Raw genomic sequence first — 22,377 nt, forward strand, 5'->3', positions numbered from 1 at the left:
CCAGTAATCCCACCCAACACTAAGGGCAATTTTGGACACTAAGGGCAATTTATCATGGCCAATCCACCTAACCTGCACATCTTTGGACTGTGGGAGGAAACCGGAGCACCCGGAGGAAACCCATGCACACATTGGGAGGATGTGCAGACTCCACACAGACGTGACCCAAGCCGGAATCGAACCTGGGACCCCGGAGCTGTGAAGCGATTGTGCTATCCACAATGCTACCGTGCTATCTGGTCAATAGAAGTGCGGCTTACACTCCGCACAGATTTGGCAGTCCCTGGTCATGGCCCTGACCACCTCGGTGGAGTAGGGCAGGTTGCGGGCCTTGATGTAGTGGAGAAACCGGGTGACCTGGGTGGCAGAGGTCGTTGTGAATGGCCCGGAGTCGGCCATCTTGCGCGCTGGCGCATGTGCCGCAGGACAGGGCATCTGGGAGCTCATTGAGCTTCCGCAGGAGAGTTCGATCCTCCACCTCAATCGTTGTGTGTTGTCGAACATGAAGGCTACTGAAGGTTGGTCGGTGACGAGGGTAAACCTCGTTTACCCTCCCAGCGAGGTAGTGCCTCCAGTGCCGTACAGCTTCCACAATGGCTTGAGCTTCTTTTTCGACTGAGGAGTGTCGAATCTTGGAGGCGTTGAGCGTTCGGGAGAAAAAGGCTGCGGGCCTGCCTGCCTGATTAAGGGTAGTGGCGAGGGCGACCTCTGACGCGTCGTTCTCCACCTGGAAGGGGATGGACTCGTCTACCGCGCGCATCGCGGCTTTGGCAATATCTGCCTTGATGCGGCTGAAGGCCTGACGGGCCACAGCCACCAGTGGGAAGATGGTAGCTATGATCAGTGGACGGGCTTTGTCCGCATAGTTGGGGACCCCCTGGGCATAATACGAAAAGAACCCGAGGCATCCTTTCCAGGCCTTGGGGCAGTGGGGGAGGGGAAGTTGCAGGAGGGGGCGCATACGGTCTGGGTCGGGCCCTTGGACACCGTTTTCCATGACATAGCCGAGGATGGCTAGTTGGGTTGTGCGGAAAACGCATTTCTCCTTGTTATAAGTGAGGTTGAGGGGTTGGGCGGTTTGGAGAAACTTCTGAAGGTTGGCGTCGTGGTCCTGCAGGTTGTGGCACCAGATGGTGACATTGTCCAAATACGGAAATGTGGCCTGCAGCCCGTACTGGTCCACCATTCGGCCCATCATTCTTTGGAAGACCGAGACCCCGTTGGTGACGCTGAAGGGGATCCGGAGGAAGTGGAAGAGGCAGCCGTCTGCCTCAAAAGCCGTGTAGTGGCGGTCCTCCGGGCGGATTGGGAGCTGGTGGTCTGCGGACTTCAGATCCACCGTGGAGAACACCCGGTAGTGTGCAATCTGATTCACCATGTCCGCTATCCGGGGAACGGCGTACGCATTGAGGTGAGTGTACCGTTTTATGGTTTGGCCGTAGTCTACAACCATTCGGTTCTTTTCCCCTGTCCTGACGACAGCTCTCCAGGAGCTGTTGCTGGCCTCGATGATGCCTTCCCGCAAGAGTCGCTGGACCTCTGACCCGATAAATGTCCTGTCCTGGATACTATACCGCCTGCTCCTGGTTTACAGTCTGCAGTGAGATTTGTGAAGAGCGGGGGAGGGTCGACCTTCAGGGTCGTGAGGCTACAAACGGTGAGAGGGGGTGGGGCCTGTCGAACGTTAGGGTCAGGCTCCTGAGGTTGCACTTGAAGTCCAGTCCCAACAGAAGAGGAGCGCAGAGATCGGGGCGTACATATAGTTTAAAGTTTGCATATTTAACGCCCTATATCGCGAGGTTTGCGACAGTGTACCCCCGGATCTGCAATGAGTGCGATCCGGAAGCGAGGGAGATTGTTTGAAGTGCGGGGGAGATTATGGAAAGAACAGCGCCTTAGCGTGTCTGGGTGTACGAAGCTGTCCGTGCTCCCGGAGTCAAACAGGCAAGGCGTTTCGTGCCCATTGAACCGGACGGTCGTCATGGAGTTCCGGAGGTGCTTTGGGCGTGACTGGTCGAGGGTGACTGCACCTCGTTGCGGGTAGCCGACGTGGTCAGAGGTGGTGGTGTGGTCTCAAGATGGTGGCCCCCCGTTGGTCGCACGTGTCGGGCAGCGTTGAAGATGGCGGCCCCCGTCGGTCGCATGTGTCGGGCGGTGATGAAGATGGCGGCCCCCATGAGTCTGAAATGGCGGGCCGCGTGGGAGAACGGCGGCCCCCGTGAGTCGCACGTGTTGTGCGGAGTTGAAGATGGCTGCCCCCACGGACAACACGAGGCGGGTGACGCGTCCAAAGGGCCTGTGAGTCTGAGAGTCGGGCCTGTGATTTGGAGGACTTGGATCTGGCCAGGCAAACTTTGGCAAAGTGTCCTTTCTTGCCGCAGTCGCTACAGTTCGCCTTCTGAGCCGGGCACCCCACCGCCTGGGGTGCTGGTACTGGCCTCAGAAATAGCAGGGTAGCCCCCGGGGTTGGGCGGGCAGCCGTGTGGCACAGGCCTGGCGTACTCTCTGGTCGGGTGTCCACGAGGGGGTCACGTGGTCGGAGGAGAAAGCTTTGAGGCTCTGAAACGCCACTTCTAGGGAGGTGGCTAGTTTTACAGTTTCTTCTAGGTCGAAGGTGCCCTTCTCGAGCAGGCGCTGCCTGACGTAGTTGGACCGGACTCCAGCCACATAGGCATCCCAGATGGCGAGTTCCATGTGTTGTGAGGCCGTGATGGCCTTGTAGTGGCAGCTTCACAAGAGCACTTTCAGGTCACGTAGGCACTCCTCTAGTGATTTCCATGGGGCGTTGGCGGCGAGTGGTGAGGAGATGCCACACGTACACTTTGTTCACCGGCGTCACGTATTGCCGCTTCAGGATCACGACCGCGTCTGTGTATGTGGTCGCTTCCTCGATTTGCACGGAGATTCAATGGTTCACCCGGCGTGGAGGAGGCTCAGCTTCTGTTCGTCAGTGACGGAGGGCGAGGAGGAGTAGGCGAGGTAGGCCTCGAAACATCGGAGCCATTGTGAAAAAATCCCTTTGGCTTCAGCTGCCTGTGGGTCGAGTTCCAGTCAGTCAGGTTTGAGGGCTGCTTCCATCGCGATGTTGTAGCTGATTAAATTGATGCAACCATCAATCCACATGAGACGGAGAGTTGAAGTGAACTGTGCCTCTAATCAGCTAGAACTGTGCCTGCCTGCGACTGCTCTGCACTGAGCCGCCTGCAGGGCAGCAGCTCTATATACCTCTCCTCAAGAAGGCGGAGCCAGGGGCAGGGCCCACAAGGGCACCAATCATGATACAAAGTGGTGTAATACAATACAATGGTCCATCGGTGGAGCCCACACGGGCAACAACATAGTACAATGCAATACAATGGTGAATGGCTGTCATAATACATTCACCACGGGCCAATTGGAAGCCTCAACAGTGCCACCAATAGAAGTGGCTGCGACTGAGGCTACAGGAAGTAGAGGGTGCCTTCATGTTGAGGTGCCTCGCAGGCAGGCCCAGACGACTTGGAGGTGTGAACCCTCCAGTGGTGTCAGTGCTATGGGGTTGGCCTTTGCCGCTGGAGGTAGGGTGGGCCCGACTGGGAGGCCACCACTGTTTATCTGGTGAGGTCCCCACATGACTAGCTCTGGTAAAAATGCTGGTAAGTGTGGGAAGTGATCCTTAATTGGCCTTTTAGTTGGCTTAATTGCCTGCCTCTGCCTTCCTGAGATAGCAGGAAGATGTTGGGCTCCCCACCCAACACCTTCTGCTGTCATTTTGTCTTGAGGCTTCCCACGTCCTAACCCATCTTCAGTTGGCTAGCAAAATCCCAACCAATGTTTCAGGTCTGTAACCATTCATCAGAACTGGGAAAAGTTTAGAAATGTAATAGGTTTTGAGTAAGTAAAATGGGGAAGGCTGCAAGGAAGGGTAACAGGGAAGGTCTGGTATGATGGAGGGTAAGGGAGATTAAATGACAAAGTTTTGCTGGTTTGCATTTCTCTCATTCTCTTTCATTTCCATTGCTTTGCGTTTGGATACCAGGTATCCTCATAAACTCACACCTCCTCTCGACATATATTTTGTTTATTTACATGTCCCATTAACACTTCTTTTGGTTTTGCACCATGAAACTGTAATCTTACAATATGTGCTGCCAGATTGATGTTCTTTGTCATAATCTTGGTTGTGTGGGTTTAGCTCAGTTTGCTGGACAGCTGGTTTGTGATGCAGAGCGAGGCCAACAGTGAGGGTTCAATTCCTGTACTGACTGAGGTTATTCATGAGGACCCCACCTTCTCAACCTTGCCCCTCGCCTGTGGTGATCCTCAGGTTAAATCACCACCAGTCTGCTCTTCCCCCTCAAAGGGGAAAGCAGCCGATGATCCTCTGGAACTGTGACCACATTGAGTGTTGTCCGTTAAGATGCCATTTGTAAAAGTAAGAGCTGTGAATCTGAATTTGAGTCGCTTCTTGGGCTAATACCAGATCCAACTTATTCAAGTGAGCAAAGCAGGAAACGTAACCTAATGCCAAAAATAAATCTTGTCCTTGTTTGACTCCTTTTAATTTATGGACATGCCAGTTTTGATCTCCATGTGATAAAGGTCAGAAGAGGTTCACTAGGTTGATTCCAGAGATGATAGGTTTGTATTATGAAGAGAGATTTAGCAGTTTAGGCCAATATGCACTAGAGTTTATAAGAATATGGGGAGATCTATTTGAGGTGTATAAGGTGATAAAAGGTATTGACAAAGTAGCCGTGGAGAGGATGCTTCCTCTTGTGGGGCATTCTCGAACAAGAGATAGGACCTGGGTAGCCACGTGCATGCAACACAAAGAACAAAGAAAATTACAGCACAGGAACAGGCCCTCCGGCCCTCCCAGCCTGCGCCGATCCAGATCCTTTATCTAAACCTGTCACCTATTTTCCAAGGATCTACTTCCCTCTGTTCCCCGCCCGTTCATATATTTGTCTCGATGCATCTTAAATGATGCTACCTCTCATAATTTTGTAGACCTCAATCAGGTTCCCCCCCAACCTCCGTCTTTCCAATGAAAGCAATCTTAATCTACTCAACCTTTCTTCATAGCTAGCACCCTCCATACCAGGCAACATCCTGGTGAACCTCCTTTGCACCTTCTCCAAAGCATCCACATCCTTTTGGTAATGTGGCGACCACAACTGTACGCAGTATTCCAAATGTGGCCTAACCAAAGTCCGATGCAACTGTAACATGACCTGCCGACTCTTGTACTCAATACCCCGTCCGATGAAGGCAAGCATGCTGTATGCCTTCTTGACCACTCTTATCGACCTGCGTTGCCACCTTCGGGGTACAATGGACCTGAACTCCCAGATCTCTCTGTACATCAATTTTCCTCAGGACTCTTCCATTGACTGTACAGTCCGCTCTTGAATTTGATCTTCCAAAATGCATCACCTCGCATTTGCCTGGATTGAACTCCATCTGCCATTTCTCTGCCCAACTCTCCAACCTATCTATATTTTGCTGTATTCTCTGACAGTCCCCCTCACTATCTGCAACTCCACCAATCTTAGTATCATCTGCAAACTTGCTAATCAGACCACCTATACCTTCGTCCAGATCATTTATGTATATCACAAACAACAGTGGTCTGAGCACGGATCTCCCTGAGAACACCACTAGTCACCTTTCTCCATTTTGAGACACTCCCTTCCACCATTACTCTCTGTCTCCTGTTGCCCAGCCAGTTCTTTATCCATCTAGCTAGTACACCCTGAACCCTGTACGACTTCAATTTTTCCATCAACCTGCCATGGGAAACTTTATCAAACGCCTTACTGAAGTCTATGTATATGAAATCTACAGCCCTTCCCTCATCAATCAACTTTGTCACTTCCTCAAAGAATTCTATTAGGTTTGTAAGACATGACCTTCCCTGCACAAAACCATGCTGCCTATCACTGATAAGTCTATTTACTTCCAAATGTGAATAGATCCTATCCCTCAGTATCTTCTCAAGCAGTTTGCCTACCACTAATGTCAAGCTCACAGGTCTATAGTTCCCTGGACTATCCCTGCTACCCTTCTTAAACAAAGGAACAACATTAGCAATTCTCCTGTCCTCTGGGACCTCACCTGTGCTCAAGGATGCTGCAAAGATATCTGTTAAGGCCCCAGCTATTTCGTCCCTCGCTTCTCTCGGTAACCTGGGATGGATCCCATCCGGACCTGGGGACCTGTCCACCTTAATGCCTTTTAGAATACCCAAACTTCCCCTTTCCTTATGCTGAATTGACATAGAGTAATTAAACATCCATCCCTAACCTCAACATCCGTCATGTCCCTCTCCTTGGTGAATACAGATGCAAAGTACTCATTAAGAATCTCACCCATTTCCTCTGACTCCACGCATATATTCCCTCTTTTGTCTTTGAGTGGGCCAATCCTTTCTCTAGTTACCCTCTTGCTCCTTGTATACGAATAAAAGGCTTTGGGATTTTCCTTAACCCTGTTAGCCAAATATATTTCATGACCCCTTTTAGCCCTCTTTATTGCGCGTTTGAGATTTGTCCTACTTTCCCGATATTCCTCCAAAGCTTCATCAGTTTTACATACATAGATCTTGTGTATGCTTCCTTTTTCATCTTAGCTAGTCTCACAATTCCACCCGTCATCTATGGTTCCCTAATCTTGCAATTTCTATCCCTCATTTTCACAGGGACATGTCTGTCATGCACTCTAATCAACCTTTCCTTAAAAGACTCCCACATTTCAAATGTGGATTTACCCTTAAACAGCTGCTCCCAATCCACATTCCCTAGCTCCTGCCGAATTTTGGTATAGTTGACCTTTCCCCAATTTAGCACTCTTCCTTGAGGACCTCTCTCGTCTTTGTCCATGAGTATTCAAAAACTTAGGGAATTGTGATAGCTATTCCCGAAGTAATCACCGACTGAAACGACAACCACCTGGCCAGGATCATTCCCCAATACCAGGTCCAGTATGGCCCCTTCCCGAGTTGGACTATTTACATACTGCTCTAAAAAACTCTCCTGGATTCTCTTTACAAATTCTGCTCCATCTACACCTCCAACACTGCATGAGTCCCATTCAATGTTGGGGAAGTTAAAATCTCCCATCACGACCACCATATTGCTCCTACATTTTCTATAATCTGTCTACATATTTGTACCTCTACTTCACGCTCGCTTTTGGGAGGCCTGTAGTAAAGTCCCAACAATGTTACTGCACCCTTCCTATTTCTTAGCTCTACCCATATTGCCACAGTGCTCGAATCCTCCATCGTGCCCTCCTTAATCACAGCTGTGATATCATCTCTGACCAGTAATGCAACTCCTCCACCCCTTTTACCTCCCTCTCTATCCCTCCTGAAGCATCTATACCCTGGGATAGTTAGTTGCCAATCTTTTTTTTAACAAACAAGTTTATTGAGGCATTTTCTGGAATTGTAAACAATTACAGATAACAGAAATGTGCAAACATCAACATAAAACCAATAATTCAATCAAACCATACTGCACATACCCGCCCCTCTCCCATAGACACTACCCACCTATTTATCCCTCCTACTCTACTCTAATCCCCCCACCCCCCCTTGCTGACGTACACTCTCCCGCGAATAAGTCGATGAACGGTTGCCACTTTCAGGCGAGCCCCAGTACAGATCCCCTCGAGGTGAACTTAATTTTTTCCATACCCAGAAAACTTGACATGTCCGAAAGCCATAGTTCAGTCTTCGGGGGTTTTAAGTCCCTCCATGCCAGCAGTATTCGCTGCCGGGCTATTAGGGAAGCAGAGGCCAGAACATCTGCCTCTTTCTCCCCCTGGACTCCCGGGTTTTCTGAAACCCCGAAAATTGCCACCCCGGACTCATCACCACCCTTGTTTTCAGCACCCGGGACATGACCCCCGCAAATCCCGCCCAGTACCCCCTAAGCTTAGGACATGCCCAAAACATGTGAACGTTGTTCGCTAGTCCTCCTGCGCATCTAGCGCACTTGTCCTCCACTCCAAAGAATTTGCTCATCTGAGCTACCGTCATGTGGGCCTGGTGAACGACCTTAAATTGAATCTGGCCGAGCCTGGCACATGTTACGGTTGAGTTTACCCTACTCGGGGCTTCCGCCCACAGCTCGTCCTCCATCTCCCCGCCAAGTTCCTCCTCCCATTTGAGTTTCAGTTCCTCCGTTTGGGACTCTTCCCCCTTCATGAGCACCTTGTAAATATCCAAGACTCTACCCTCTCTTCCTTCTCCTCTAGAAACTATTCTGTGCTGGATCCCTATTGGCGTGAGGCGTGGGAAGGATGGGACCTGTCTGCGTACAAAGTCCTGCATCTGTAAGTACCTAAAGTCATTTCCCCTTACCAGCCCAAATTTCTTCTCCAAGCCCCTCAAACTCGCAAAGCTCCCGTCCAGGAACATATCGCTCACCCCTGCCCGCCGCCATGTTCGAAACCCTCCATCCATGTTCCCGGGGGCGAATCGATGGTTATCACATATTGGAGCCCAGACCGACACACCCACCTCCCCTACATGCCTCCCCCACTGGCCCCATAATCGCAGGGCTTCCCCCACTACCGGGCTGGCGGAGTACCTGGCTGGCGACAGCGGTAGGGGAGCCGTGACCAGGGCTGCCAAACTGGTGCACCGGCACGAAGCCGCCTCCACTCGCTCCCAGATAGACCCCGTACCCACCATCCACTTCCTTATCATGGCTATGTTAGCCGCCCAGTAGTAGTTGATCAGACTCTGCAATACCAGCCCTCCCTCGCTGCGGCTCCTTTCAAGCATCGCCTTCTTCACCCGCGGGGATTTTCCCGCCCAGACAAAGCCCATGATGATTTTGCCAGTCCTTTTGAAGAAGGACCGTGGGATAAAGATCGGGAGGCACTGGAAGATGAACAGGAATCTAGGGAGCATTGTCATCTTTACAGTCTGCACCCTCCCCGCCAGTGACAGCGGGAGTGCATTCCATCTCCGAAACTCCCTCTTCATTTGTTCCACCACTCTAGTCAAATTTAACTTATGCAACCTGCCCCAATCTCGTGCCACCTGTATCCCCAAGTACCGGAAACTTTCCTCAACTTAAATGGCCTAAATGGCAGCTCCTTCAGTCTATTCTCCTGGCCCCTTGCCTGCACCACAAACATCTCACTCTTGGCCATATTCACTTTATACCCTGAAAACCGGCTGAACTTCCTCAATGTTTCCAGTATATGTTCCATCCCGGCCAGTGGGTCCGACACGTACAGGAGCAGGCAGTCCGCATAGCTATGTTCTCTCTCTCTCTCTCTCTCTCTCTCTCTCTCTCTCTCTCTCTCTCGTCTCTCTCTGTCTCTCTGTCTCTCTGTCTCTCTGTCTCTCTGTCTCTCTGTCTCTCTGTCTCTCTGTCTCTCTCTCTCTTCCCCCCCCCCCCCCCCCCCCCCCCCCCCCCCAGATCTTCCACAGCACTCTTTTGATAAACAGTCAACGTCGTCCCAGTTCGGAGCATTTATGTTCACCAGCACCACTCTTCTCCCCTCCAGCTTGCCCCTTAGCATAAGGAATTTGCCCCCGCCGTCTGCGACTACGCCCTCTGCCTCAAATTGAACCTGCTTATTGATCATAATTGCTACCCCCCTGGACTTGGAATCCAAGTCCGAGTGGAAGACCTGGCTGGTCCAGCCCTTCTTTAGCCTAGTCTGGTCAGACACTTTCAGATGCGTCTCCTGCAACATAATTACGACCGCCTTCAGAGCCCGCAAATGCACGAACACACGTGCCCTTTTAACTGGCCCATTTAGTTCCCTGACATTCCAGTTGATCAGCTTGGTTGGGGGGGCACAGCCCCCCCCCCCCCCCCCCCCCCCCCCCCCACCACACCGGTCAGCCATAACCTTTCTTGGGCCTGCCCCCGGCCCATACGCCGTGCCACTCTTGGCTCGCCTCTTGGCCACCTCCATCCCCGACCTCCTTTCCATTACCTACTTCAGATCTCCCCCACATCAGCAGAATAACTCCCCCACCCCCAAGCAACATCCCCCGATAACCCCATCCCTGCCATCCACTGGCTGCATTCTCCTCCCCCACCTGACTCCCTTGACTAGCCAATCTGCTAGCCCGGTGACTCATCGCTCCGGCGCCCACTTGTCTCGCTCCCATTGTTTTCCCGACCATATCTCCCCACTCCCCAGCACACCATCCCCCACTCCGATCCACTGGAGCAGTCTCACTAAAATGGGAAGATCAAACAAGATGTAAACATCAAACAGCACCGCGAGGCTGCTCCAGGTACAATACATTTCCAGCTGCGTACACAGAAAAGTGTTATCTCCCTTTCTGAGCATTAATAAAATAACACCGCAATAACCCAGTACCCGTACATCACCCATCCGAAACAAACATAAAAACCATAGACTTAAATGAAACGAAAGCCCCCAACCAAATCTTTAATCCCCATTGCTGACCGGCCACCCTTTTGTTACAATACAGGCTCCAGCGCACTCAGAGAGCCCAACACAAGGTACCCACCACAGCAGAAAAAACAGAGAGAAAAAAAAGCGCACACACCCTCCCCACACACCCTCCCCACGCACCCCCCCCCACACACCCCCCCACAGGCAAAATCTGTCCACAAAAAATACACCACATGGCACCTTTAAAGTAGTAAACAGTTGACCAGCAGTCCAGGCACAGTTGGCATCCCTTCAAACGATAGTTCTCGGACCCTAGCTTGCGTCTGTGGGTCCTTTTTTCGAGATCAGCCCCTGATCCCTTGCAAAGTGCATCGCTTCTTCGGGCTAGAGAAGTAGTGGTGTTGGCCCTGATGCGTAACCCAAAGACGAGCCGGGAAGAGCAGACCAAACTTCACATGCTTTTTGAATAACACCTCCTTAACTTGTTTAAAGGCTGCTCGCCGCCTGGCCATCTCCTGGCTTAGGTCTTAGTAAATGCGAAGAACACTTATTCTCCGTGCCGCTCTTAGCATTCTTTGCCCACTGTAGCACCCGCTCCTTCTCCACAAACCTGTGGAACCTAATCACCATCGGACGGGGGGGACCCCCCCGGACGCATCTATCTCGCCTGTACTCTGTGTGCCCCCTCCAGCTCCGGCGGTCACGGAAAATCTTCAGCCCCCATCAGCTGCATCAACAGGTCCGCCACAAATGCTGTGGCATCAACCCCCTCCGGGAGGCCGATGATCCTCGGATTTTGTCTACGGGCTCTATTTTCCAGCTCTTCTACTCTGTCCAGCAGTCTTCTGTCTCTCCTTCAACCAGTCGACTTCTAGCGCAGCAATCGTCTGCGCGTCCGCCTGCTCCTCCACCGCCTCTCCCAGCTCCTTAACTTTTTCGTCCTGGGCATCCAGTCTCTGCCTTCTGAAGTGGGTCCAAGTTATCCCGCTTCAACGACTCAAAACTGTTTTTAATCACCTGCAGCATGTTTTCCAGCGCTTGCTGGACTGCCGGGTCCGAGGTCCGTAGGTCCGCCATCTTTGCTCCCGGGTCAGCTTCCCCTGCACCTTGCCTTTGTCCCTTCCTCTCCCGTTTTCGCTGATTTCTGCATCTCAGTTCCATGCAGCTCTGCTCGCTCCTCAGCACCTTCGTGGCCGTCCTTTCAGCGCTCCAAAGTCCCGCAAAACTGGGGAACCAGGTCCTCAAATCCCGCCGGAGAGAGAGCCCCTGAATATGCGGCTCACTCACTCATTGCCACCACCGGAAGTCCCTTAGTTGCCAATCTTGCCCTCCCCTCAACCAAGTCTCAGTAATACCAATAACATCATATTCCCAGGTACTAATCCAAGCCCTAAGGTCATTTGCCTTACCTACTACACTTCTCGGATTAAAACAAATGCACCTCAGATCACCTATCCCTTTGCGTTCATCATCTCTTCCCTGTCTACTCTTCCCCTTAGTCACATTGAGTTTATTATCTAGTACCTTACTGGCTTTAGTTGCTGCCTCTTTACTGACCTCTAACTTCCTAATCTGGTTCCCATCCCCCTGCCACATTAGTTTAAAACCTCCCCAACAGTGTTAGCAAAAGCACCCCCTAGGACATTGGTTCCAGTCCTGCCCAGGTGTAGACCATCCGGTTTGTAATGGTCCCACCACCCCCAGAACCGGTTCCAATGTCCCAAAATCTGAACCCCTCCCTCCTGCACCATCTCTCAAGCCACGTATTCATTCTGACTATTCTTGAATTTCTACTCTGACCGTCTCGTGGCACTGGTAGCAATCCTGAGATTACTACCTTTGAGGTCCTACTTTTTAATTTATCTCCTAACTGCCTAAATTCTGATTGTAGGATCTCATCCCGTTTTTTACCTATATCGTTGGTGCCTATATGCACCACGTCAAACTGGCTGTTCACCCTCCCCCTTCAGTATGTCCTGCAGCCGATCTGAGACATCCCTGACCCGTGCACCTGGGAGGCAACATACCATTCGGGAGTCTCGTTTTCGACCACAGAAACGCCTGTCTACTCCCCTTACGGTTGAATCCCCTATGACTATAGCCCTGCCAGTCTTTTTACGGCCCTTCTGTGCAGCAGAGCCAGCCACCATGCCATGAACCTGGCTACTACTGCCTTCCCCTGGTGAGTCATCTCCCCCAACAGTATCCAAAACGGTATACCTGTTTTGGAGGGCGATGACCGCAGGGGACACCTGCACTGCCTTCCTACTCTTTCTCTGCCTTTTGGTCACCCATTCCCTGTTTCCCTCACCAATCCTAATCTGCGGTGTGACCAACGCACTGAATGTGCTATCCACGACCTCCTCAGCATCATGGATGCTCCAAAGTGAGTCCATCCGCAGCTCCAGAGCCGTCATGCGGTCTAACAGGAGCTGCAGCTGGACACACTTCCCGCACATGAAGGAGTCAGGGGTATCGGCCGCGTCCCTGAACTCCCACGTTGAGCATGAGTAGCATAACGCGGGTCTGGGATCTCCTGCCATTTTTACACTTTATCTTAACTGATTACAAATATAATGTCAAATAATGAATAAGTGAAAGGAATAAAGATTTTACTTACCAATCACAATACTTACCAACACACGAAGAGTTAAATTTCTCCCTGCAAATGCTAATTGGAGCACTTTCCTCACCAGCCAATCAGGTCACTGTTTTACTGTGATGTCACTGTTCAGATTTATCCCCAAAGACCCTGTGGCCGCTGTTTAAGCAGCGAAGCAGCTCCGCCCACTCCAACAGCTGAATTCCCGCCGAAAAGACTCTAATCCGCGAAGCAACTAGTTTAAATACTCACCGCTCGACTCTGTAGCTCCGCCCACTCCAACAGCTGAATTCCTGGCGAAAGCTTGTATGCAGATGCAGCAGGTAATAAGGAAGTCAATTGAATTTTGGTCTTAGGATCAGTGCAAGTCGGTTTAAAATAGAAAACTCTACGATTTTTTTGGCCGCAGAAAAATGCTTTTCACTGTACTTCGGTACATGTGACAATAAACCAAATCAAATCAATTACTTCTCCCAAAGGGTTGTGAACTTTGGAATTCGCTACTCCAGAGTACGGTGGATGCCGGGACATTGAGCAAATTTAGGACAGGTTTTCAATTAGTAACGGGCTGAAGGATTACTGAGAACGAGCAGGAAAGTGGAGTTGAGGCCAGGAGATCAGCCATGATTGTATTGAATGGCGGAGTGTGCTTGAGGGACTGAATGGCTGACTCCAGCTCCTTGTCCTTGGGTGATTGATGGATGGCATAGAGTCATAGATGTTTACAGCATGGAAACAGGCCCTTCGGCCCAGCTTGTCCATGCCGCCCAATTTCTATCACTAAGCTCGTCCCACTTGCCCGTATTTGGCCCGTATCCCTCTATACCCACCCTGTCCATGTAACTGTCTTAACTTTTTTTTCTAAACATTTTATCGAGGTATTTATGGTTTTACAACAGAAGAAACAGTGTACATACAAATATAAACATAGTGCAGAAGCCGTCTTCCTTTTTCTTCCTATCTTGACTCCACCTACCTTGTATTAAATTGATCTTTTCTCAACACCTTGCTATAACTGTAACATTATATTCTGCAGTCTCTCCTTCCTTCCCTATGTACGGTATGCATTGTTTGTTCAGCATGTAAGAAAAAATACTTTTCACTGTATACTAATACATGTGACAATAATAAATCAAACCATTCTCCTTTTGTCCAGTCCCTTCCCATCTGCGATTCCTCTGATGGCCAAAGTCATATCAACAACCTCCAGCTCCCCGGCCCTAACCGCCTCCTCTTGGCGTACAATCCCTCTACACCTCCATTCTCTGCCAAGATGGTCTGAGGGGCAGCACGGTAGCACAAGTGGATAGCACTGTGGCTTCACATTGCCAGGGTCCCAGGTTAGATTCCCCGCTTGGTCACTGTCTGTGCGGAGTCTGCACGTTCTCCCCATGTCTGCATGGGTTTCCTCCGGGTGCTCCAGTTTCCTCCCACATCTCAAAGACGTGCAGGTTAGGTGGATTGGCCATACTAAATTGCCCTTAGTGTCCAAAAACGTTAGGAAGGGTTATTGGGTTACGGGGATAGGGTGGAAGTGAGCACTTAAGTGGGTCGGTGCAGACTCAATGGGCCGAATGGCCTCCTTCTGCACTGTATGTTCTATGTTTAGAGGCTATCCGCTTCTTTCTCGAATAGGGGCTCGGACAACCTCATAAAGGCAACCTCTTTGAGGCATGTGAAATATTCCTTGTTCCACTACTAATCGGGGGGCGGGGGGGCCTTCCTCTGATGGCCTGTGTCATATCAACAATTTCCAGTTTTCTGGTCCTAATGGCCACTTCTTGGATGTATAACCTCTCTACACCCCTATTCCCCATCAGGATGGTCTGCGACTCTCCACTTCTTCCTCAAACAGAGGCCTGAAAAATCCCCATCCACCACATTCTCAGTGTGACTGAACTTGTCCTCTCACTGAACAATTTCTCCATTAACTTGTTTCACTTCCTCCAAGCAAAAGGTGTGGCTATCGCTACCTGTATGAGTCCTAGTTTTGCCTTTCGCTTTATGGGGCACGTGGAACATTCTTTGTTCCACTCCTACTCCGGTCCCCTCCCGCAATCTTTTATCGGTACATTGACTGTTTCGGTGCCGTTCATGTTCTCATCTGGACTTGGAAAAATTTATCAATTTTGCTTCCAATTTCCACCCCTCTTATCACCTTCACATGGTCCATCTCTGATACTTCCCTTCCTTGACACCTCTTTTGGGGATTTCTGGGGTTATACACTGTCCACTAGTATCCATGACAAGCCCACCGACTGCCACATCTACCTTGACTACAGCACTTTAGGCACACATCCTGTGAATACCCCATCCTGTTCTTTCAGGTCTTTTTCCCTCCGTCGCAATTGTTCCGAAGATGCCACTTTCCAAAACGGTACTGCTGACATGTCTTCCTTAATTGTGGGAAACAGTGGTTAACAGGGCTCTCAACTGTGTCCAGCCCATTTCCCGCACCACTGCCCTTCCCCTCCCTCCCAGAACCAGGATACGGTCCCCCCTTGTCCTCACTTTTCACACCACCAGCCTCTGCATTCAAAGGACCATCCTCTGCCAGCATGATGCCACCACCAAACACATCTTCACTCCCCTGTCACTATTCCACCGGGATCGTTCCCTCTGGGATACCCTGGTCCGCTCCTCCATCACCCCCTTTCCATGGCACCTGCCCATGCAATCACAGAAGGTGCAACACCGGACCCTTTACCTCCATCCAAGGCCCTAAATATTCTTTTTGCTTCATCTGTTCCTCCTTCAATCTGATCTATCGTTACACCCAATGCGGTCTAATCTGCATTGGGGAGACTAAATGCAGACTGTGTGACCGCTTTGCAGAATACCTACAATCTGACCGCAAGCAGCACCCCGACCTTCCTGATGCTTACTATTTTAAGATACCTTGTTGCTCTCATGTCCATATGTCCGTCCTTGGTCTGTCACAATGTTCCAGTGAAGCCCAATGCAAGCTGGAAGAACAGCAACTCCTCTGATTAGGCATGTTACAACCTTCTTGACGTAACATTGAGTGTAACAGCTTCAGACTGTGAGCTCTCCCCTCCACCGTCACCTCATTTTTATTTCTGCCAATTTATTTTCATTTCTTCCATTAATTCATTCCCCACCACCCCACGAGTGCCATCTGTTCCAGATTGTCCTTTAACACACTGCCTTTGTTCTTCCATTAACACATTCGAACAAACCTTTTTACCTTTTGACAAAAGGTCATCTGGACTCAACGCTAACTCTTTTCTCTCCCAACAGATGCTGCCAGACTTTCTGAGATTTTCCAGCATTTTCTCTTTGGTTTCAGATTCCAGCATCGCAGTAATTTGCTTTTATCCAGTATGATCAGCACCATTTACATTCCCTCTGTCTTTTCTCCATGTCGTATCTCTCAATCTCTCCCAGCCTCCACCTATCACTGGGCCTCTATCCAGCCCCACTACTCCACCCCACCCCACCCCAGTACAGTATAAATGTTAGCACAAAGAGTTGCAAAAGGGCAGCACGGTAACACAGTGGTTAGCGCTGTTGCTTCACAGCACCAGGGCCCCATGTTCGATTCCTGGCTTGGATCACTGGCTGGGCAGAGTCTGCATGTTCTTCCCGTGTCTGTGTGGGTTTCCTCCGGGTGCTCCGGTTTCCTCCCACAAGTCTTGAAAGACATGCTGTTAGGTGAAGTGGACATTCTGAATTCTCCCTCCGTGTACCCGAACCATGCCGGACTGGGGTCTTTTTACAGTAACTTAATTGCAGTGTTAATGTAAGCCTACTTGTGACAATAAATATTATTATTATTAAATCACATCCTATTTCTGTGTTCTCTAGCTCTGACAGTCAGAAATGTTAGCTCTGTTCTCTCTCCACAGATGCTGTCAGGCCTGCTGAGATTTTCCAGCATGTTCTGTTTTTGTTTTCGATTCCAGCATCCGCAATACATTGCTTTTAACCAATTGTTCCTTATTGAGTTGTGCAATAACTATTGTAATGTACTGCAGTGCTGTATTTTTATTACACTTTTGTTTTGAACATTTTATCAAGTGGTAGTGAGGTATTATCAGTCAGCCTCTTTGGTAAATTTTCGAAGCAAATTAAACAATGCTGAATCAGAGCTGTCCAATTATTGTCTGAGAATCATGGAATCCCTACAGTGCAGAAGGAGGCCATTTGGCACATCAAGCATACACTGGCCCTCTGAAAGACACCCTACCGAGACTCACTACCCTGCCCTGTCACCATAGCCCCACCTAACCTGCACATCTTTGGACTGTGGGAGGAAACCAGAGCACCCGGAGGAAACCCACGCAGACAAGGGGAGAATGTACAAACTACGCACAGTCATCCAGTGCCGGAATTGAATCCGGATCCCTGTGCTGAGGCAGCCTGTGCCACCCTGCCACTCTTTTGCAACTCTTTGGCTTGCTATTTAATTAGGGCCAGCCTTTACTGCTGTGTGCATCAGAGTAAATTATAATCAATGAAAGCCATACCTTAACAAACAGACAAGACCAAATCATTGGGAAGAACGTCATGATGGACAGAATGAGCACTTTGAGTCGATATTGCTTTATTTGTTGCATTTTTATTACGCTGTTGTGAAAGTTGCTTTCTGTGATTGAGAACTGAATATGTTCTGATACTTTAAAATTCCAAGTCCCTTTTAATTGAAAGATATTGTTGGGTTGCCTCAAATTGACAATTGCTTAAGTATTTTTATGTAAAATATTTGTATTTGTGGGGGCGATATGGTGGCGCAGTAGTTAGCACTGTTGCCTCACGCCGCCGAGGATCCGTATTCGATCTCAGCCCTGAGTTTGAACATTCCCGCTGTATCTGTGTGGGTCTTACCCCCACAACCCTCTTCCCGTGTCTGCGTGGGTCTCACCCTCACAACTCAAAGATGTGCAGGGTAGGTGGATTGGCCACGCTAAATTACCCCTTAATTATAAAAATAAAAATATTTTTTAATATTTGTATTTACAAATACAGAAAAGTTGTAGACCAAAGAAACGTCGTTATCATCAGAAATATATCTATCTCCTTCTTGAAATGATTTAATGACTCCTGGCAGCAGGGTAGCATGGTGGTTAGCATAAATGCTTCACAGCTCCAGGGTCCCAGGTTCGATTCCCGGCTGGGTCACTGTCTGTGTGGAGTCTGCACGTCCTCCCCCTGTGTGCGTGGGTTTCCTCCGGGTGCTCCGGTTTCCTCCCACAGTCCAAAGATGTGCGGGTTAGGTGGATTGGCCATGCTAAATTGCCCGTAGTGTCCTAATAAAAGTAAGGTTAAGGTTACGGGTGGGCCCGAGTTGTTGGGTTACGGGTATAGGGTGGATACGTGGGTTTGAGTAGGGTGATCATGGCTCGGCACAACATTGAGGGCCGAAGGGCCTGTTCTGTGCTGTACTGTTCTATGTTCTATGTTCTATGATTGCACCACACTATGGGGCAGCAAGTTCCACAAATTCACTACCCTCTGCAAGAAAAAATAGTTACAATTTCAGGTAGAATCCTTCATTAGATATGGTGTGGTTAGGACTGGGGAACAAAAAAGGTGCAAAGCTCTGTTTCTGGACTGACCAAACTAAATAATGAAATGAACAACAAATTGAGGTTAGTAATACAGATATTCTAGTTACTTTGCGGTGGTGGGCAAAATAAGTTGGATATGTTGAGAAAAAGGTCACTTGATAAATAGTTGAAATGGTGAGAAGAAATTGCTACTAGCCACTATCCTAGATCCTAGTTTAATGATTTCAAAATATGACCAGTAGTTTTTAAAAAATGTGTTTATGGGCTGTGCTAGCATTTATTGCCCCGGGTCAACCAGATTGCTGTGGTTCTGGAGTCAGACTAGGTAATGACAGAAGACTTCCTTCTCTAAAGAACATTAGTAAATCTGACAGGATTTTACAGCAATCGACAGTGGCTTCATAGTTGTCATTCATAGTTGTCATTAGTCAGTATGCAGGTACAGCATTAAATTATAAAAGGAAAATAGAATGTTAGCGTTTATTGCAAAAGGACTGGAGTCTAAAAGTAGAGAAGTGTTGCTGCAATTGTATAGGGTGTTGGTGCGATCACATCTGGAGTATTAAACGTAAGTAAACGTAGATCAAATCTAGAACGAGAGGTCACATATAGGTTGAGAGGTGGTAGATTTAGAACTGAGATGAGGAGGAACTACTTCTCGCAGAGGGTGGTGAATTTGTGGAACTCTCTGCCCATGCTGCAGTGCAATTGGAGTAATTAAATCGTTTCAAGAAGGAGATAGATACATTTCTGATTTTAAAAAACGGGTTAAAGGGATACGGGCAACTGAGACCAGGACGATATCGGCTATGATCTGATTGAATGGCGGAGCTGGCTTGAAGGGCTGAATTGTCTACTTCTCCTAATTCCTATTAGATTTTTTAATTACGGATTTTTATTGAATTCAAATTTCACCATCTGTCGTGGTGGGATTCGAACCCAGGTCCCCAAAGCATTATCCTAGGTCTCTGGACATTACCATTTTGCCACCGCCTCCAACTCACAATTCTGTGCTTGTGCTGTGTACTTTCTTCTATCCCCTATTCCCAAAACTTTAGATAATGGTGATTACACAACATTATGCTGTGAGGATGTAATTGCTTAGGTGTAGAATGCTTGGTCCTCTGCTGTCCTTGGGCTTCTCATGTTTGTGCACTTATACAATATATATGCAGCATTTAATACATGTGCTAATTTTAAAAACTATTCTTGTAGGGAGAAGCTTGAAGGATACATGCAGAGTGCAAAATGATGGTAAGTCTGCTTTCAGATATGTATTTGGGAAGATTTGTATGGATCCACTTAGAATAGAAAGATTTGCTCTGATCCTGTCTCAGATAGGAATACTGACTAGCCAATCTTGTATAGTAGTATGCAGATCACTTCTCTGCATTGCTTTATAGAACAGCATGTGAACATCAATATCATGTGAAACGAGACCAACTAATTGCTAATTGTGTACAGTAGCTATGTTTCAATCATTGACAAAATTGTGGTGAAATGAGATCCCAATGTAACTTCGTGATTGAAATAGAAGAAACTGGAAATCACCCAATTGGTGTATAATATTCTGAACTCAATTCCTCTTGAAGTTTCAAATTGCGATTGTTAGAATATTCCACATTTGCATTCTGATACTAACATGTCTCCTAAAGGTCGGAGGAAATAGCGGAGAGTCTGACCATCATTTTCCAATCCTCACTGAGTGCATGTGCCGGAGAATTGGAGGTAATGTATCTTTGTTTAAAAAAGGAGCAAGTGATAGACCAAATAATTACAGACCGGTCAGTCTGACCTTGATAGTGGGTGGATTATTGGAATTCTGAGGGACAGGATGAACAGTCAGTTAGAAAGGCATGGATTAATCAAGGACAGGCATCATGGATTTATTCAGTATTTGTCTGACAAATTTGATAGATTTTTTTTCAGGAAGTAACAAGGAGGATTGCTGAGCATAATGCAGTTGATGTGGTCTACATTGATTTTAGAGGCTTTTGACAAGGTTCCACATGGCAGACTGGTTTAAAAAAAAATAAAAGCCCATGTGACCCAGGGGAACGTAGCAAGCTGGAAACAAAATTGGCTTAGTGGCAGGAAAACACAAAAGGTAATATTCGATGGGTGTTTTTACAACTGGGAGACCATTTCTAGTAGGATTCTGCAGGCTCTGTACTAGGTCCCCTGTTTTTGTGGTATATATGAATGATTTGGTTGGAAATGTAAAGGGAATCATTCGGGAGTTTTTAAGGCAACACAAAAATCATGTGGCACAGCCTCTGTGTACCTCCTTCAATTTGTGGCGTGCCTCCATCAGACCCTCCCCTCGAGGTTTCTTTCTCGCTGCATTCACCCTCATGTTTTAAGTCTCGGTTCTGGAATGAAACTTCTGACCTCTCCAGTTGAAGCTGTTGCTCCTGACTATTTCCAAAAGGGTTCTCGACCTTTAAGAACATACCAAATTTAACCTTTAGGTTGGTTTGTTATGCAAAGTCAGTTATTGTTCTTGCTGTTGGTATTTTCATTGGACTTCAGATGCTGCTGTATTGAGTGAAATAGTAAAGGAATATTGTTGCTGCAGACTGCACTCTGAGCAGCTCCAACACTTTTTCATTTGGTCATGTGGAGCAACCCCCAGCCAAACATCCTTCCTGAATTTCTGTGCTGGCTCCTTTTGCTCTTGCATTTGCCGTTGTTTTGTGATCAGCAATCTTTTATTCTTGTTGACCATTGATGCATGAAGAGAGTCAGCAGCTCTTTTCCCAAATTGAATGCTCTTTTCTTTTTTTTTGATAAACAGTTTTATTGAGGTAGTGTTTGGCTTTGTAAACAGTTACAGACATCAACAGAAAGAAAGGCAAAAATGTGCAAACATCCACGTACTTTCAATACTTCAATCGTAACATACTGCACAAGCCCGCTCCTCTCCCACCGGTACTACCCGCCATTTTATCCCTCCTACTCTACTCTACACCCACCCCCCCACCCCCTGCTGACGCTCACTCTCCCGCAAAGAAGTCAATAAAGGGTTGCCACCTCCGGGCGAACCCCTGTACAGATCCCCTCAAGGCGAATTTAATTTTTTCCATACCCAGGAAACTCGACATGTTCGCAAGCCACAACTCGGTCTTCGGGGGCTTTGAGTTCCTCCACGCCAATAGTATTCGTCGCCGGGCTATCAGGGAAGCAAAGGCCAAAACATCGGCCTCTTTCTCCCCCTGGACTCCCGGGTCTTCCGAAACCCCAAAAATTGCCACCCCTCGACCCATCACCACCCTTGTTTTTAACACCCGGGACATGACGCCCGCAAATCCCTCCCAGTACCCCCTAAGCTTAGGGCATGCCCAAAACATGTGAACGTGGTTCTTTGGTCCTAGCGCATTTGTTCTCTATCCCAAAGAATTTGCTAATTCGAGTCACCGTCATGTGGGCCCGGTGAACGACCTTAAATTGAATCAGCCCGAGCCTGGCACATGTCGCGGTTGAATTTACTCTACTCAGGGCCTCTGCCCACAGCCCGTCCTCCATTTCCCCGCCTAGCTCCTCCTCCCATTTAAGTTTCAGTTCCTCCGTCTGGGACCCTACCTCCCTCATGAGCACCTCATAAATATCAGAGACTCTACCCTCCCTTTCTTCCCCCCCTAGAGACTATTCTGTCTTGGATCCCCATTGGCGGGAGGCGTGGGAAAGATGGGACCTGTCTACGAACAAAGTCCCGCAACTGTAGGTACCTAAAATCATTTCCCCTTACCAGCCCAAATTTCTCCTCCAAGCTCCTCAAACTCGCAAAGCTCCCTTCCAGGAACATATCGCCCACCCTTCCCACCCCCGCCCGCCGCCATACTCTAAACCCCCCATCCATACTCC

General features: G+C 48.7%; 1 protein-coding gene across 5 annotated transcripts in view; it reads left to right on the top strand.

The window, feature by feature from the left end:
• LOC119955765 (coiled-coil domain-containing protein 9B-like) overlaps positions 1–22,377 on the top strand; it is a 402,308-nt gene that overhangs the window by 38,085 nt on the left and 341,846 nt on the right. For 2 of the 5 annotated variants that reach the window (XM_038782328.1, XM_038782307.1), the window contains one exon: positions 19,729–19,767. In XM_038782328.1, the coding sequence (XP_038638256.1) occupies positions 19,762–19,767 (6 nt within the window). In that variant the 5' untranslated portion in view covers positions 19,729–19,761. Of the gene's footprint in view, positions 1–8,244; positions 8,323–19,728; positions 19,768–20,168; positions 20,242–22,377 lie in introns of all 5 variants that reach the window. The other 3 variants (XM_038782341.1, XM_038782317.1, XM_038782351.1) reach the window with 3 other exon arrangements.

The sequence above is a fragment of the Scyliorhinus canicula genome, chromosome 2 (assembly GCF_902713615.1).
Source record: "Scyliorhinus canicula chromosome 2, sScyCan1.1, whole genome shotgun sequence".
Taxonomy (NCBI): domain Eukaryota; kingdom Metazoa; phylum Chordata; class Chondrichthyes; order Carcharhiniformes; family Scyliorhinidae; genus Scyliorhinus; species Scyliorhinus canicula.